At 40.7% G+C, this 19,881-nt stretch overlaps 1 protein-coding gene across 1 annotated transcript in view; it reads right to left on the minus strand.

Annotated features, from left to right (window-relative positions):
• Positions 1–19,881, minus strand: part of SMARCA2 (SWI/SNF related BAF chromatin remodeling complex subunit ATPase 2) — a 218,597-nt gene that overhangs the window by 181,875 nt on the left and 16,841 nt on the right. Inside the window, 2 exon segments of the mRNA XM_006152442.3 lie at positions 6,261–6,707; positions 14,357–14,486. Of these exon segments, the coding sequence (XP_006152504.1) occupies positions 6,261–6,707; positions 14,357–14,486 (577 nt within the window).

Here is a 19,881-nt window from a genome sequence, read left to right on the forward strand (position 1 = left end):
TGCCCGGCATGAGTTTAAGCCACTGGGCCTGGAACTCGAACCACGGTCAACTACATGGGAGTCCAGCGACATAGCCATTACACTAACTGCTGGTCCCTCTCTGGTCAAATTATAACAATAAATTAAATTAATACTTAAAAAAAAAAAAAACTTCCCTATATCTTTCCATAAGAAAAGTTTCACCTCAGCTCTATCACCTGACTATGTGAGCCTGAGTTACTGCCCTGTGCTTCATTTTTTTATCTGCAGAATGGGGACAAGGACAGTGCCACCTCCCAGGGAGGTGCTAACAACTCAACAAGCCAGTATACCTGTGTGCTGGACTCTCAGCTCTTGTCATTTTTATTCCCACCAAGGACACAAAGGTAAAGAAGCCGAATTTAATTACTCAGCTTTATAGGAAAATCCCACAGCAAAAGGAAGAATTTTAGGTACCGAATTAGCTGGCAACTTTGGGAGTACTCTTTTCAGTAGCAAATTTCAAAATGTTTCTACAACTCCTCAGCACAAATATTCAGATAAGTCAGCCTGCCATGTGCTTCCTGCTCGCCTGCTATCAGAGCCACTTGTAAGCAAACTCCATTTCCTAACTAAACACCACAAGCTCATTTAGTACATGGGTCTATTTTCACCTCCATTCACCACAGTGTGTAAATGCGGGAGGCTCGGGAACTGAATGGTGCTGCCATTAGACATGCCCAGAATGTAACTACCTATTCATTAGGTCTTATGCTTGTCCTTCAGGTGGCTTACAGACCTCCTGTGCTTGGCTGGGTTTGCTCTATGGACAGAAATCTTCTACTCCACACCAGACACTCATGGGCAGCTACATGATAAGACCTTTCCCTTTTATCTTCAAATGGAAACACAAATTAGATTCCTTGGCTTATCTCCTATGCCTCCCAACATAAACAATGTAGGGTTAACTGTCAGAGGCACAAAATGCTGTCTGTTTTCCTGTCAGTCCTCACCTTAAGGGTTAGAGAAGTGTGCCCAGCCCTGGAGAAGGGAGCCCCAGTGCAGATACAGGGCATATTTACTGGCTGCATGGATATGCCTGGTGTGAAGAAACAGGGCAACCCACTTATTAATATAGCCAAGTTTCCCATGCCCAGGATTTTGGTGCATTCAGTGTTCCCACTGGCCTTTCAGTACACAGGGCATTTATGAAAATAGCAGTTCTGTGCATTAAATAGGAAATCAAGTGGCTTCTACAGGTTTAAAAAAATTTGGTGAAATATAGTTCAGTGCACATATAAAGAAATTTTCAGGGGCTAGAGGATAAGCATTAGGAAAAAAGGGGGGGAGGGCAGTATAAAACTGTTCTATCACAAGATCCTTTCCTCATTCAGTCAAAACCAGAACTTCTCCAGTTCCCATTTTTTTTATTGTACTATAATTTCTAAAAGGAAAAGTGAAAAGGAAAATGATGGGTTAGATTTAAGCAATGCCCACAGCAAGCAGGGACACATTCGGTCGTAAGAGTGGCTGACAGTTGGCCAGGGGAGCCACTGCAGAGTTATGTGTTGTGTGTGCATTGTCTCCAGCCAGACAGTACTTCTCTGTTGGTGGCTAACATGTCACTTCTGGAGAACTGTAACACTGGAGCAGGTTTGAGGCAGACCACCCCAGCCAAAAAGGTTCTCCTCACACATGAATAACATAAGAAAATGGGGGAGAAAAAGGTAAACACAAACTACCTCCCAGTGTGATATATTAAATTTTTTTCCTGGAATATTAGCAGAAAAAATCATATATTTTTTAAAAAGCAATTATGTTTTTAAGCAATTATAGCTTTTTAAAAGCAATTACAGTATTTTTTTTAAAATAAGACCAAGTTTAATATTAATTCCAAAGAAAATCTAGGCTTCTTTTGACTTGTCATAGTACCAAACTGAAAAAATATCTTTGTCAAGTAAAGTAATCTGTCTCCCTAATGAAATTTGAGCTTTGGGGACCAATTTGGCATGCTCTCAGACAGAGGCTTCTTCACAGTTGCAGGAATGGGCTCGTTCCATTTGAAGGAGGTATCTTCTGTCCTTCTTCCTCCACAGCCTCCTGGTCTATTCTGCCATAAAACCCTATCTGCCCAACTATTTTCATTTCTAATGAAGCCCGACTGTTGGAAATAGAAAGACATGAGTAGTGAGTAATAAAATGAATTCCTTTCAATGGCAGGAATCTGATGAGGGAAGATGTAGGTACTGGAGCAGGGTAAAAAGAATAGAGCCCTCTCTTTGGAAATGATCCAGAAAATGCACTCAAGATTGGGTTTATTAGGACATAAACCATCATTATACACAAGTGTCCAGATAACTGAAACTGCATCCTTTAAAATGTATTACTTTGTTCAGTCTCATTCTAAATTTAGATGGAAAGTTTTCTCAGACAAATATTCGGCTTCTTTCACCTTCTTAAACAAGACCTTGGACTCTTGTACTACAGAGTCTAAGTCACTTTTTAAAATATCAGTAGTGCTGTGGAGGTCTATGACAAAGTGATACCCTAGGACAAGATGCATTTACAGCAGACTATGTCCATATGACAAGGTTCCAGACCACTGCCTAGGGGACATTCAGGGTTTGCTCCCTCCTCTCCATCAAGCCATCAGCTTGCCACCAATTGGCCTCTACTTGTAACCCTTTCAGTTACTATGACATACCAAGGCATGAGACATGAAGATGATCAATTTTGCTGACATTGTGTCTAGAGTAAGAGAGTAAAAAGGTTCTACATAAGGAACCAAGATACTCTGCCTCTTTATAAACTAACATTTTGGTGCACCTATTTTGTGATATTCTTTCCCCTGTCATTTTTTTCTCTTTTGCCATGAAGGAGTCAGTATGAGAAAGTGGTTAAAAACATGGGCTTTCTGGGCCAGATGATAGCACAGTGGTATTGCAACTGGCCCCACATGGGAAAGGTCTTTGGTTCAAGACCCAGGGCCTCCCTAGGATTTTAGACATGCATAATATGTACCCATTATCCAAGCCAGCTAAGACGGTGTATCACAGCAAGCACATTCTACTGGGACTGTCTCTCTTTTTCTGCTTTTCCCTTGCTCATAGAATAAATAAATAAACATAAATAAATAAATAAAAACAGGCCTCAATCCTGACTCATCAAAAATTACATATATGACATGTACAAAGTACTAATTACTGAACTGGAGCAGGACTGAATAGTGGGCACTCAATAAGTATAAACTACACCATTACATACTTTTGTCATCTATCTGGCTACATGCCTGAGGGCTAGAGTTTTATAGTTTTAAAACCTCTAAAATTAATTGAGGGTTCAAAGTACCATTTTCTGCATGCTTTCTTATCTGACCTTTCCAATCCTCTCTGCTTGGTCCTATATGATCCTCCATTTATCTCCCAAATGGTTCTATGGTGGACATACAGAAATTTAGAGAAATGGTACTTCTTTATTCTTTAAATCTCATTGGTGCCAGCAGGTGGCATGGTGGTTGGGATGCTAAACTCCAACATGGCAGACCATGGTTCAAATCCCAGACCTAGTGGCTTACTTTCTCATTTTTCCCTTTCTCTCTCTCCCTGGTCTAAATAAATATAATAATTATAAAGTAATTCTTCAAAAAAAAGTCATTGCTTGGGAGCCATCAGGTAGCATGGCGGTTAGGGCACTGGACTCCCACAAGACCAAATGCGGTTCAAATCCCAGACATAGCACCTTACTTTCTCACTTCCCCCTCTCTCTGTGTCTGTCTCTGATGACTACAGCAAGTTAAAAATAATAATAATAATATTTTTTAAAAACACTCATTGCTATAGTATAAATGTTTGCTATCTCTTCAAAATTCTTATGTTAAAATACTAAGGTCCAAGGACATAATATTAAGAGGTAATGCCTTTAGGAAGTGATAAAAGTCACAGAAAAGGCTCTTTCATGAATAACATTAGTGTCCTTATAAAAGAGATCCCAGAGAGCTGCCTTGGCCTTTTCCGCCATTTAAGAACACTGCTAGAAAGCACCATCTGTGACTCAAAGACCAGACCCGCACTAGACATCAAATCTACTAGCTCCCTGATTTTGGACCTTCCAGATTTCAGAGCCATGGGAAATAAGTTTCTGTTGTTCATAAGCCACCCAATTTATGGTATTTTGTCACAGCAGCCCGAATATACTAAGACATCCCTTCTTAAGGGTATATCTACAATGAACATGATAAGTTTATCTTTCAGGTGGGACAACTCTTGAAGCTACTGCTACCAAAAAAAGCAACATTTACAAACTTAAAACTTCTCATAGGGGTGGGGTGATTAAGGCACTGGACTCCCACGTGGTTGGCCCTAGCTCAATACCCAAACCCAGCAGCTCAAAACATGTTGGGCGCATGTGTATGCATGCCTAGAATCCCAAGAGGAGAATGGAAGAGAAGGAATTGCAGCATGGCCATTCCCCCTCCATGGGGGGGGGGGAGTTGTTCATCTTCACTTTCTGTCTCTCTAGCAAGCGCACACACCCTACAACAAAACTCTTGGGGGGAGATTTTTTTAAAATGTATTACTGAATGTTAAATACAAACACACAATACCAATCTGAATTCAATCCCACTGTCCAAGTCTCAAAACCTAAGAAGAGTACCAATATCTTAAACTAATTGTTTCTAAGAACCAACGTGTCATGACCTACCCAAATGAATGAAAACTGCTCACAGGAAATGGGGTCAACATGAAGGAATCTAAAGCTGTCAGTAGACCAGAACAATAAATTTGCTGCTTATCTAGTTGGGACCAGCAGGTGGCATGGTGGTTAAGGCGCTGAACACTTCCACATGGCCAACCATGGTTCCAGTCCTGGACCTGGTGGCTTGCTTTCTCACTTTCCCTCTTTCTCTCTGTGTCTCTCTCTGGTCAAATTAATAAATGAATGAATAAACTAAATTAAATTAAATTTTTTTAAAAAAGAAAAAATAACTTACATGGGAGATCGCACTACAGGCCCTTGCACTTCTGAATTCTATCACTGGGATCAAGCCAGACCACCAGAAGGTCACATAAAGGGCGATATCATCTCTAACCACTGCATAAAGTCACAGCTTCAGAGTTTAACCCAGGACAACAGGCCATGTGGAATCTGTTACTCTGCTTATTATGAACAAAAGTCCTTGATATATATCTATCATATAGTGCCTCTTATAAAAAGAGTAATAAAACTGATAATAATAATTTAAAGAATAATCCCACCAAGGATAATAATAATTATCATTATACTTTATTATTATTGGGTCTTCAGAAAAGTCACGATGTATTTTTCTATGTTTTCCTATGTTTAAATGCATCGTGATTTTCCAATGACTTGACATATTAGCATTTTTTTAAAGAATTACTTTATTTAACTTTATTCGTTTATTTTAATTTGACCAGAGAGGGCCAAAGCAAGAAAGAGAGAGAGAGAAAGCAAGCCACCAGGTCCAAGACTCCAACCACTGCCAGTCATGCAGGAGTCTAGCACGCTTAAGCACCACGCCACCTGCCAGCCCCAGTGTATTATTATTTTATGCTATTTCCCACTTTAAACATTTATGCTAAAAACAGTTTTGTGTCCTCTGAAAAACTGGTAAGCAACTTTCAAAATGGTAAGAATTAAGTATGCAATCCTATCTTCTTTGGGCTCTGACAGTCAAAAAAACACAAGCTGTCTTTGAAGCTTTGCTTCGGCACTCATGAGTGCTTATAACCTACCCCCACTGCTGACCTCAATTTCTTACTTCTTTTTTGTATTTTCCCTTGTTTTTGGTTTTCTACCTAATAATCTTATTATGGGTATGTTTCTTGTAAGCCTCCCCAAATGCTTTTCACAACAAAAAAGGGATCAAAATAAATAAATCAACACATATAGAAAGGCTGCAGTGGTGCTGATTCAAGGTGTGAGTTTTGTTGATGGAACATACTGGGTACAAAGGATCTTAACCTGGAGTGTGTGGATGGGCTTCTGAGAAACCTTGAACCTCTTGAAAGAGAATACAAAATCATGGGCAGTAGTGCTTTGTTCCTAGGTCCAAGACATGCATGAGAGTCCCCAAAGGTTAAGAAATACTGCTCTGGGACTCTACTGTGGGAAGAGATCAAAATTATTGGCCATCTAGGTGGAGCAACGAAAAGAGTCAATGAGGTACAATAACAAGTTAAGTCGGTCCCGGGCTTATATGGACTCGGTGCTTCTGTGTGTGAGCAGTCTTTCTTTTCCGAGTTGGACCCTGGCATTGTTCATTTGGTTGCATATTAACCTACCAGATGGTCTGTTGTAGCTAACAAGGGCCGGCTGCTGTTGTTGTGGCTGTGGTCGGGGTGCCTGTTGCTGCTGCTGTTGTTGCTGCTGCTGCTGCTGCTGTTGCTGCTGCTGCTGTTGCTGCTGCTGCTGTTGCTGTTGCTGCTGTTGCTGCTGCTGCATGCCAGGCAACGTCCTTTTCCCCTGGACTGCAAGCTGCAGTGTTTCAGGGAGGGGCTGGCCCCGGGCCAGCATTTTGTAAGCTAAAATCTGAGCTCGAAGCTGATGCAGCTGGACAGGACTGAAAGGCGAGGGACCTCGGTTGGGCTGGCTCATTGCCTGTGGATCGCCAGGGATGAGGGGCCCTGGCTGGCTCGGTGGCATCTGGGGTGGAGTTGGGCCTCCCCCAGACATAGGGCTGGAGACGTGATCTAGGGCTCCCAGTGGAGATGGGTGTGGTGACATATAACCTGAAATAAAAAACACAAGGGGATCACTGGCTGTTCCCAACAATCCTGAAGAGGAATTCCTGAATACTCTGATAATTTTCTCAAACAACATCTGATAGAAATTTTAATTATATGTAACTGAATAATTATATATAGTTTAAAAGTTTAATACAAAAAAATCCACTTTAGGTATACCTTATGTGTACTCACATTAAAAAAAAACAGGTAAAGTGAATTACCATTTTGAAATATAAAAATTATTGATGAGTTATTTTATGTTCTTCTTTTCAGATAAAGTATTTGAAATCCTGTAAGTGATTTATAAAAGCAGCACATCTAGATACAGAGTAGCCACATTTCAAGTGATCAAGAGTCACCTGTGTCCCAGAAGGCAAACTCTTGGTGGCTGTCAAACACCTAAAGAAGAGGTATTGATGAGGCTGGCAGGTGGCATAGTGGTTAAGGCACTAGACTCCCACATGGCCAACCATGGTTTGAGTCCTGGACCTGGTGGCTAGCTTACTCACTTACTTACTCTCTCTCATCAAATTAAAAAATAATAATAAACAAAATTAAATAAAATAATTCTTTAAAATTAAAAAAAAAAAAAGAAAATTCATTGAAGGATAGTTCTACATGTTAAAAGTAGCTCCAACCTAAAAGACAAAACCTGAAGGCACCCAATATCTCTCTTTTTTTTTTTTTTTTTTTGAGGAGAGGTTTTTGCTATAGGGCAAGTGCGCTTGCTAGACAGACAGAAACAGAGAGACAGAAGGCGAGAAATCACCCCCCCAGGGAGGATGGCCATGCCGCAATCCCTTCTCCTCCAGTCTCCTCTCGGGATCTTGGGCACGCACGCACACACACCCGGCGTGAGTTTTAAGCCACCAGGTCCGGGACATGAACCGCAGTAGACTACATGGGAGTCCAGCGACATAGCCATTATGCTAACTGCTAGTCCCGGCACCCAATATATCTCAATGGGGAATGAAGAGTGTCTTACAGAAAGAGAAAATAGCATGTGACTTAGTTTAATGCAAGTTATCGATAATCTGTAATTATTGAGGGCCTACCCTGTCGTAGGTGCCATACGACCTACTATCTCAGTGCAGATCTCCCTAGGTTCAGATTCTGATCCCAGGACTGAGTGCAGGTAACTTATTCAAGAGCCATCGGGACAATCGCAGGGTTATGGAAAAGAAAGCAGTCAATAGAAGTATATGACAGCATGTCCAAAAGTCCAGGGAAAACGGAATTAAAATGAGTTTATTTTGATGCAGAAAAAAAAAAATCCTTGAAACCCATGCATAGCTTTATCATAATGTGCATTGTCTATAAATTCTTCCTAAGTTTATTTCTTCAATGAGAGAGTGAGAGAGAGACAAAGACAGAGACACAGAGACAGGCAACCTCAACAGTGTCTCCATGCCATGGTCCACCATATTCAGGGAGTTCTCAGGCTGCAAACTCAGGATCTTTTCCACAAGGGTCAGGTTGTGTTACCGCTGCACACTTATTGGACCCCATGAGCTTTCTGAAGACCCTTCACATTATCAAGCCAATTGATGCCATGTGTGCCTAAAGATCAATCCAGTAGAGGCTCTGGGATATCAGGTAAATAACTTGCCTCCAAATTATTCCAAGGGAGGAGGGAAGAGGCTGGGTTATTTAAATTCATAATCATCAGTCACTGGATATGACTAATGCTCTGGGGGGTCTTTAGTCTCCAGGGACCTTACCATGTGTGGGTAAGCTAGGTGTCAAGAGAAGGAAGTAAATCAAGACGGTGGTTCTGACCAGTAAAAATCAGGCTGGTGGGATTACAGATACGGTAAGGGGACCCAAGGGACGTGAACAGAATATACATTACTTCTTCTACACTTAAAACCCTAGAAGATATGTACTGTTACCACATTTTTTAATATGAGGAAACAGACTTAGGTTACTCACTAAAAGTCACACAATTAAATCTTGGCACCCAAAGATTCAAACCAAGGTCTAATTCCAATGTGCATGCTCTTTCCACATGCCTTGCTCTTTCCAAGCCTGAACATAAATATGGCTATATAAAAATAAGCCAAGGACTTAAAAGATTCAAAAATCTTCTAGAACCACTTATGATATAATGTAAAAGTCAGAGAAAACTGTTCAAATTATAAGAGATTTAAATGGCAAACTTAAGACTATCCTGGGGGCCGGCGGGTGGCATGGTGGTTAAGGGTGCTGGACTCCTACATGGTCGGGACTCCCACGTGGTCGACCACAGTTCAAATCCCAGACCTGGTGGCTTGCTTTCTTGCTTCTTCTCTCACTCTCTGTCCCTCTCTAGTCAAATTAAAATCAATAAAGAAAGAAAGTTAAGTAAAATAATTCTTTAAAAAAGAAAAAAAGAACACTTTTCTGGAGAAGAAAAATAAAAATGTAAAAAACTTCCAAGGAATATAATTCAAGAGAAGACCTGCAAAGCCTGACCAAAGAATTTCTATAACAACCGATGACCAAGTGCTGCAGGGAGATCTAAGGTAAAGGAGAGGACAAAGTGGACTGTGGCAATCCAAAAGGTGGCCTTGAGTTCAAAGTGCCAATTAATCAAGTCAAAGGTATCCCGAAACACAGTGTAACATACCTAGATGAAAGGACCTCGCCCTTCAATCTCAGGACTTGTGTCACGACTATCATAATGGTCATCACCTAGGTGTTTATTAAAGATCCACTGTATGTATGACCCTAAGTCAGGTTGAACTGAAAGAACACTGTGAGTCTGTAGAATCACAGAAGCCCAAGATGTGACCACAACTGACTGAGGATTCACCATCCCCATTCATAAGACAAGGAGGGAAAAAGGTAGAATATACAGCGACTTTGATCTCTAACTGCCATTTGGAGAAGGAAGCAAATTCAGCATGGTTCCCTAAAACAAGAGTGGATTTTGTTCCATCAACTGATGAGAAATAGAACTCTATTCAGAAAAATCCTGCCCCGAAGAGAAATAGAGCAGAGGCTAAATCTCACTCCCAAAATCCCTACTCCAAGAGGGGTCACAAAAACCATGCAGCGATAGGGAACCAGCAGTTAGCGTAATGGCTATGTCGCTGAACTCCCACGTAGTCGACCGCGGTTCGCATCCCGGACCTGGTGGCTTAAAACTCACACCGGGCACGTGTGCGTGCGTGCCCAAGATCCTGAGAGGAGAATGGAGGAGAAGGGATTGCAGCATGGCCATCCCCCCTGGGGGGTGATTTCTCGCTTTCTGTCTCTATGTCTCTCTCTGTCTGTCTGGCGAGCACACGCGCCCTATAGTGAAAACCTCTCAAAAAAAAAAAAAAATGCAGCGATTAAGCTTGAAGCTGGTTACATAAGTCAGACAAGAGTATCCCCCTGAAATTGTACAGCAAGACTAGCATAAATTTAAATCTCAAAATATTGTTGTTTATAACACTTAGAGCACATCAATACTGTGCACTTAACTTTGTCATTAACATTTTCCCTTTTTTTTTTTTAAGTTTATTTCTTCCATCAGAGAGAGGACAACCAATATACCCCCAAGAAGGATCTTCACACTCCACCCAAGAGCAGCCTGCCCAAATCGTTGGTAAGTGCATGCATGCCCCTGGCACGTTGGGGAGGTCCTGGATGTGAATGCAGGACCTTTTCCAGGTGAGTGCAGGTGCGTGACCACTGCACCACTACCTGACTTTGACATCTTCCTCCTTTATGGGCTTCCGTTCAACTCTTAATTGTAATGCTGGTGTAAAATAGTAGTTTCCTCATTATGAATTATGACACCTTTCTGGCCAGAATCTGCCACATGGGAAAAACTTTTCCACCAAAGGTATTTAAATTTTCACAGTAAAAGGGATACTACCAGAGGTTAAAATTGATCATATGTCTCCTGCTTTTTTAGACTTTCTCATTTCCTAAGGTCATTAATTAAAGGCTCACAAAATCACAGGATACCTAATAACAATGGCCTGAAATATGAGACAACCTAGTAGTCTAACCTCAACTGTTTATCAAATCAATTTTTAAAAACTATGAACAGGGATTGTTATGAAGGTGAGACATGGCAAGGCAATATGATGGTGAGCCAGTTACAGTAAGCACCGGAACTCAAACTCTAAAAAGTGAACCTAGTCACTGCAAAGTCAATACAATAACATTTTTTTCTACCTCAGATTTGATAAGAAAGAAACTACAAATAGAATAAAAATCATTTTTCAGAATTAATCAATACAGTAAAATTTTACCTCAAATTAGATAAGAAATTGGGGGGATGAAAGCAGAATTATTTCCCAGAATTTATAGGGAATGTTAATAGAATTCTGTCACAGTATGACATTAAAAATGTGACAGTGTCTCAGTTAAAGACAGAGATTTTCTTCTACATGAGCAGGAAAAACAGAATCTCGATGATACAACATAACATATTTTGGTAATTATCTTTAGTTGAGGAAATATAGTGGAAAAACTGCCTGAGAACGAATATACGAATATACGGTTTGCCTGTAGAATGACAGTGTTGTCGTAGATTCTGCCCTTTTTGAAATCTTGTTTGATGTGTTCATTCAAAAGTAGTCAAAAAGTGGCAGTTTTCTTCCCCTGGTCTTCAAGAGCCATTATCTCCCCAGTTTCACCTTGCCTCAGAGAGAAGCAATAACTTCTCTCCTATTAATAATCTTGAACTTTTAAGTCAATCTTATATGAATTTTTTCTTCACACACGCAGAAACACACACACCTTATATATTATATATTTGCCTTTGAAGGCTTTTTCTCTCCAATGGACTAAAAATAAACAATGTTATCGTAGGGACCAGAAGGTACACAATTCAGTATTTATTGAAGGAAATGGTTTTGCTTCTCAACCAATACTCTAAAATAACCTAATAGGTTGCTAGGTAGTTAAAGCGGGCAGCCTTCTGATCAATACCACACCTCTCTGTACCTGTGTGTTTATAAATGGCTTCTTACAATGAGGTTTTTAAAGATACAGGCTACTACTGAGTCAAAATTCTTCTTAGATCATTATACAGAATAGGACTACATTGTACCAATACTGCTTTATTCAAAAAGCATATCTTTAAATAACTCATCCACCTGCCTATAGTTCATTTTACTGTTTTAGAGAATATTACATGTGAATTCTGATTTCATTTGCATTTTGAGGTAATATAACTTACTGAAATTATATTTTAAAATGATATTTTAAATAAGTAGGTTTGCTTTTATACTTGATTAAACAAAAATTACTAATTATCCACCCAGTCAAGTGCTTAGACATCATGTCAAGTGTTACAGACTCCAAAATAATTAAGACATCATTCTTAAGTTGAAGACGGAGCCAAGAGGTCAGAGAAATTTTAAGAAAAATAAAAGTACGGGCCATCAGGTGGTGTGATGTTAAAGCACTGGACTCCCACATGGTCGACCACAATTCGAGTGCGGGGCCTAGAGACTCGCTTTCTCACTTTCACTTTCTCTCTCTCTCTTTCTCTCTGTCCCTCTCTGATCAAATTAAAAATTAATACTACTCATAAGTAAAACTGAATAATTCTGAGAAAAAAGTTAAAATACTCTGAATTATGATCTGTGCATTTAAACTATTTTTTGTTAAGGGGTTTTCCCAGGTCTCTACTACTAGAGGTACTATAATGTCAGGAAGAGCAAGTACCTGTCTCCAAGAATCACTGAATATAAATTACCTACACTGTCCAAGAATTAAAAATCAAATCTAGGGAACCAGCAGTTAGTGTAATGGCTATGTCGCTGGACTCCCACGTAGTCGACCGCGGTTCGAATCCCGGACCCAGTGGCTTAAACTCACAGCGGGTGCGTGTGCGTGCGTACCCAAGATCCTGAGAGGAGAATGGAGAAGGGACTGTAGCGTGACCATCCCCCCTGGGGGGTGATTTCTCACTTTCTGTCTCTATGTCTCTCTCTCTCTCTGTCTGGCGAGTGCACGCGCCCTATAGCAGAAGAAAAAAAAACAAAACAAAACAAAAATCCTCTCCAAAAAAAAAAAACAAAGTCAAATCTACATTAGGTCTATGAACATACCTGGCCCCTTAGAAATGATAAACCTGAAAGTGTTGCTTTAATTCATTTTTAACATAGGATGCATCAAAATTTTTCTTCCTGTACTACAAAACATCTCAATGCTTCAGCTGCTTTTTTGACATGGTCAAGATTCTGAGTCATCTGCAATAATTATGCCTTCCTGCACGAAAATTTAAATCAGAGTGTGGGTGTTCAAAAGCCTGTTCATATTAGCTGAGGGGCACTCTTACACAGCATGACTTGCATATATATATATATATATATATATATTTCAAGAAGAAAATAAACTGGGAATACATTTCTCTACAATCTCACAGCCTAAGTTCTTGGTCAGGTAGATAGATATCTGATCACGGATGGAAGAAAATCTCACACACATTTAATTACACATGACTACATGCAGCAACACAAAAATTATGAGCTATGAACTATCATATCTACATGCTAATGTTCATTAGTGCAAGATGCACCAGGCCCCCCACATGCTAAAATGATCACAAATGATTTTGAAACCAGGCTGCAGTATATTTAAAAGGCTCTGGAGTATCTAAATATGCCTTCAACAATGAGGAAAGGAAAAGGACAAATATAATGCATAAAAAAGAAAAGAAATACATCATGTGTTCATTTGGCTACTGTTGCAGGTTGAACTGTGTGCCCTCCAAAAACAAGTTGAAGTCCTGGCCCCTCATACCTGTGAATGTGACCTGATTTGGAAACTGGGGCTTAGCAGATGTAATGGAGTTAAAATGAGGTCATGTTGGATTAGGGTAGGCCCTAATCCAATGAATGGTGTCCTTATAAAAAGAGGGAAATCAGGACATGGAAACAGACACACAGGGAAAATGTCATTTGAAGGATGAAGCAAAGATTACAGTGTGGCATCCACCAGTCCAGGCATGCTAAGGATTACTGACAACCCCAGAAGCTAGGAAGAAGCAGGGAGGGATTCTTCCCCAAAGCTTTCAGAAAGAGCACAGCCCTGCTGACCCCTTGATTTGAGCCTTCTGGCCTGCAGGACTGTGAAACAACAGATCTGTGTACTAAGTCACCTCGCTTGTGGCAACTTGTAATGGCAGCCTTGGAGACAAATGTAGCCATCCACCAGCAATGACAGGTACCTTTGCAGCCAGAAAAAAACATCTAAGACAGACCATGTATTTTTTTTAAAAAGCATGCAATTCAAGGGACATGGCTGGTTCATCTAACCTTCACCTCCACACTGTGTTGAGAGGCAAACCTGGACTTTCTGCCCTTGTCACTTACCACATGTATACATTTTGGGCAACAAGGTAGAATCTCTGAGCTTTAGCATCTCCATCTGTAACACTAGGGTAACATCATTTACTTTCCAAAATCATGATGAAGTTTCTGGATAAAATATTTAAAGCGCTTTGCAGAGTGTTTGGACATATGGTGACTAGTAAAATCACTAGGATTTTGGATATAAAATTGGGTTGGTGAGGATGGGGGTGGATTTCTATAGGCAAAAGAAATGCACTGGATTCTACCTTCCTTAGATATACTCTTTGGAAGTCATAATTAAAGTACCCAATAGGAAAGATGGACAGACAATGGTATGGAGTCAAAATCAGATGTGTGGCTGACACAAACCTTGGCTGTGTTGATCCATGGGACTCTGGGGAGGGCCCATTCCTGGGTGAGGTGGTCGCATACCAGTGCCTTTCATGGACCCACAATGGATATCTTCTATAATCCCTTTATCATGCATACCATCGATGGGCTGAAACATTTAAAAAAAAACATCAGTTAGATACCCCTTTAATATTACAATGTTTCCATCTGGAGTTTTAAGACCTCTCCCTAAAGTCTTCAAATGGATGGCACAATAATTTATTATTCATTCTATACTCACATGTTTTTACACCTCATAAATGGGGGCAAAGGAGGAGGAACAAAGACTTCACAAAGAGGATCAACAGAACCACTGATTAAGTCAAAAGTTAAGGCTTTAAATAGTTCATTTTCTTTTGGGGGGTAATATTACAACCCGTGGGGCCAGCAGATGGAGTGGTGTGAAGGGGCTGGACTCCTACATGGCTGACCACAGTCTGAGTCCCAGACCTGAAGGCTTGAAAATCATACCAGGCACGTGTGTGTGCATGTCCAAGATAACAAGAGAAAAACGGAGAAGAGACTGCAACATGGCCATCCCCCCCTGGAGAGTAATTTTTCACTTTACCCCTCTCTGTTTCTCTCTAGTAAGCACACGTGCCCTACAGCAAAAACAAAAAGACAAATTAAAAAAAAAAAAAAAACTATGAACAAAAATGAAATCGGATATGGAACAATCATACTGTAACCCACAAATGTATAGGATTATTATATATGAACTAAAAATGGTAATAATAAGAAAAAGAAGACCTGTTCGCAGGTAGACAAATACACATTATTCTTCTATACCTTTCTAAGTAGTCTTGAAACCTGTTATATGTTGAAGTCACTCTGAAGTCTGAGGGAAGACTATGTGAAACATCTGCGATGATCTATTTTTTTGGTCATTTCTTTTCACTGGAAAGGAAGGAACTATGGAAAGTTTAAAAGTTGAAACCAGAAGGTTCCATGGCAGTTGGAAAGAGAGGAACAGACAGGACAGTGCAGTGAATGGGGGTGAACACTGAAGGAAGGAGTGGGAAATGGGTCAAGTGCTATGCGACAGGGGGAGGAAGACTGGAAGAGGTTAAAGGCAGAGTTTGGAAATAAATAATGAACACAGGGATTGGGACTGAGACTTTCAGCCTGGTACACGACAGACACGCAATAAATAGCTCTTGAGCTGACGTTAATCCAATCCAGCATTGGGCAACGAAGCATGTGTTTGAAAAAGGAAAACTCTAGTCCTTCCTCAACTGTAATAGCAATTTTCAAAACAGCCTGAAAGAAATATTTCCAGGAGTTTATAGAAACCAAATGACTTCAAGCAAGAAAGTATGAGTGTTTGCAGTTTTGGAGAAAAGAAAGTTAATTTCTGCAGAGTCAAAAGCATGGACTTGAAAAGAAGAAAAATTTACCATAAAGAGGATGTTCAGAAGAAAAATGGGAAGAATCTGGTATAAAGAGTGTCACTGAGTCTGTTAAACAGTAATAATAGAGAGGAAATCAAAGCAACACAGCAGATGTATTTAGGCCACTTGTTTATTTATTTCCAGCAGTGTTGAAAAGCAAAAAGCTGAAGCTCAGAGAGAGGAGGAGGAGGAGCAAGACAAGGAATAAGCTGCTTATAAAAAGAATATAAGAAAGTGAAGGCATCTGGGCAGCAGGTGTGTGAGATCTAAGTGCTCGCCCATGTCCTCACGTGGGGAACCAACTGAGGGGCTGGAGGGGGGTGAGGAAAAGCAGGGTGCTGAAAAATTACAAAGCTTGCAAACTGGGAGCGAAACAGAACAGAGGGCATCAGCAGGGCAGAGACCATGGGAAAGTGTGATAAAGATGCCAGATAACAAAACAAAAGGGATCGAAAGGGAAGATAATAAAAACAATGCCAAAAAAAAAAAATAGGTCACTGCCCTAACACTAACTCATACATTTCATTTTTTTAGAGAGAGATTTTTGTTATAGAGGATGTGCACTCACTGGAGAAACAAAGAGAGAGAGCGAGAGACAGAAAGTGAGAAATCACCCCCTATGGGGGATGGCCGCACCTCAATCCCTTCTCCTCCATTCTCCTCTCATCTTGGTCATGCATGCCCATGTGCCCAGCGAGAGTTTTGTTGCTGTTGTTGTTTTAGAGAGGTTTTTGCTATAGGACACGTGCATTCGCCGGAGAGAAAAGGAGAGTGAGAGAGACAGACAGAAAACAAGAAATCACCCCCCGGAGGGATAGTCACGTCACAATCTCTTCTCTTCCATTCTTTTCTCAGAACTTTGGGCATGCACACACATGCACCCAGCTTGAATTTTAAGCCACAGTGTCCTGGACTTGAATCGCGGTCGACTACATGGGAGTCCAGAGACATAACCATCATGCCATCTGCTGGCCCCACATTTTTAAATTCATTTACTTCTAACATTAGAGAAAGAGACTGAGGCAGGGTAGAGTGAGCACCACCATCAGGGTGTTCATGCTACATCCCCCACCCCAGCCTCAGCCAGTCTGGGTCCTGGGTGTGCACGTGCATACACCTGCCATGCACAGGAACAGGTCTTGGATGTGAGTCAGAGACCCTCCCATGTGGGTCCAGCATCACAGATCATTGGACTCCCACCATGCCATCGGCTGGCCCTGATTTTCTAAATACTAAAAGGTACTTAAATATGTCCTTGAAATAGAATCTTTCATTTCAAGGGTGAGATATCCTCAAATCATCCTGAAATCATATAACCCACGGGGCAAAGGTTTAAAAGTCACGGTTCAGGAGGCCAGCAGATGGTATAGCAGCTATGTCACTGGACTCCCACGTGGCCCATAGCAATTTGTGTCCCAAACCCAGTGGCTTCAAAATTGCACCATGCACATGTACGTGCGTGCCCAAGATCCTAGGAGGAGAATGGAGGAGAAGGGATTACAGTGTGGCCAACCCCCCAGGGGGAGATTTCTCACTTTCCCTCTCTCTGTCTCTGTCTCTCTTGCCCATGAGTACACATGCCCTAAGGCAAAAACCTCTAAAAAATAAAAAAAATAAAAGAAAGTGACAAGTCAGATCATTTCCAAAATATAGGTCCCAAATTAATTTAACCTCAACACAATATTCTTTAAAGATATCAACATGTCCTTCCAAAAATATGATAAAGAAAGCAAGCAGATTTATTTTTCTGGATATCTGACAAACTATGAATTAATTTTTTAAAAAGGAGGGAGGGAACTTGGGGTTACTCAGGGATATCCATGATACATTGTTAGATGAAAAAACAAAGTTTCAGAGTAACTAACAGAGACAGTAGGACTCTATTATGGTAAAAAAAAAAAAATTCTCAACTATGTATGCAAAATGCTTAGAATTTTACATGAGAAAAATAAGTATAAAAAGCATGTACAAAGGGGCCAGCAGATGGTGTGGTAGTTAAGGCACTGGACTCCCACATGGCTGATTGTGGTTCGCATTGCGGACTTTATGGCTTGAAAAATCACACCAGGTGTGTGTGTGTATGTGTGTGTATGTGTGTGTGTGTGTGTGTGTGTGTATGCCCAAAATCCCAGGAGGAAAATGGAGGAGAAGGGACTGTAGTGTGGTCCTCCCCCTCTGGGGGGTGATTTCTCACTTCCCCTCTCTCTCTATCTCTCTTTGTCTCTCTCTGATGAGTGCACACATCATATAACAAAAACTAAAAAATAAATAAATATATAAAATTAAATTTAAAAAAAGAAAGGAAAACAAGTATGTGTTTATATATTTCTTTCCTCACCTGGAACAACATCAAATCAGAAAATTATTTAAAAATTCATCTTTCTTTCGGGGATCTGAGGCTCTACTTTTAAATTGACCTAAAGTCCTAAAACAATTAGAGCAAAGATTTACTCTTTTCTGCAGTTTTAAGCCAGTATCTTCCCCTGCTGTCTACTGTAATAGTTCATTTTAATGTGTCACTTGACTGGGCCATGAAATATCTAGATATTTAGTTAATTATTTTGGGGTGTGCCTGTGAGAGTTATTCTGGCTGAGTTTAACATTTAAATTGTTAGGCTGAATAAAGCCGACTGCCCTCCTCAGTGTGGAGAGGCAGTGCCCATTCCACTGAAGGCCTGAACGAAACAAAAAGGCACAAAACTAGGGACGTTGCTTTCTCTCTCTGCCAGACTGCTTAAGTTGGGATATTGTGTTCTTCTGCCCTGGAACTGGGATTTACACCAGCCACTCTTGTGGTTCTCAAGTATTTGAACTTGGAATAAGACTCACATCATCAGTTTTCCTAGTTCTCAAGCCTTCAGATTCAGTCCCAAAGTACACCATCAACTCTGCTGGGTCTCTAGCTTGCTTGACTACAGATCAAGGGACTTCTCAGTCTCTATGCCATATGAGTTAGTTCCTTATAATAAATCTCTTTGTATAGATGGGGTCTTCAAAAACCTCATGGAAAAAAATATACTATGAAAAACTATGTGTGGATTTCAAAACTCTGCACCAAAATAAACTTATACTTTAATTCCATTTTCACCTGAACATTTTGAAGCCCCCTCATATATAGCCTATGGGTTCTGCTTCTATGAAGAATCCTGACCAATACACCTACTGTGTACTGAGAACAGTTCCCTGTGATGCCATGCAAAGGGGTGCAAAGCCTCTTATTTGTCTCATTAGGCAAAATCTTCAGGTAGTCAATGTCCTCAAGGATTTTCTTTGGCCTCTGCTACCTTTCAAAGCAAATTGTCACAGAGGATCTTATCTACTTCCTCAGAGACTATTTTTTGCATCTCTTGTGAAGGCATAATGCCAGATGGTACCAGTACAATCATCCCCACAACAACAGTCTGAGTCTAATCAACAGTGGATCAGTATAGCCTTAGTTCAGAAACAAGCAGTGGGACCTGGACCTGGAAAAAAAATCAAAAGTTTCTTCCAAAACCAAAATAAACCTACTTCACAGAGAGGCAGCCATGTGCATTTAAAGGATTACCTATAAACTATTTAACTTAAATAGAGCCTTGAAAAAAGAATCCTGGGGCCAGCAGGTGGTCCAGTGATTAAGGCACTGGACACTCCCACATGGCCAATCATGGTCTGAGTCCTGGACCTGGTGGCTTGCTTTCTCACTTTCTCTCTCTCTTTCTCACTCTCTTTCTCTCTCTCTCTCTCTCTCTCTCTCTCTCTCTCATCTCTCTCTGGTGAGCACACACGTCCTTTAGCAAATTTTAAAAATAATAAATAATAAATAATTACCAAAATACTTTTTTGGGGGGGAGAGATTTTCGCTACAGGACGCGTGTGCTCGCCAGACAGAGACATTAGAGACAGAAAGCGAGAAATCACCCCACAGGGGGGATGGTCACGCCGCAATCCCCTCTCCTCCATTCTCCTCTCGGGATCTTGGGCACGCACGCACACGCGCCCGGCATGAATTTTAAGCCACTGGGTCCGGGACGCGAACCACGGTTGACTACGTGGGAGTCCAGCGACATAGCCATTACTCTAACTGCTGGTTCCTCAAAATAAATAATTTTTAACAAAGAATCCCCCAGGCCA

This window comes from Tupaia chinensis, unplaced genomic scaffold, assembly GCF_000334495.1.
Source record: "Tupaia chinensis unplaced genomic scaffold, TupChi_1.0 Scaffold000354_1, whole genome shotgun sequence".
Taxonomy (NCBI): domain Eukaryota; kingdom Metazoa; phylum Chordata; class Mammalia; order Scandentia; family Tupaiidae; genus Tupaia; species Tupaia belangeri.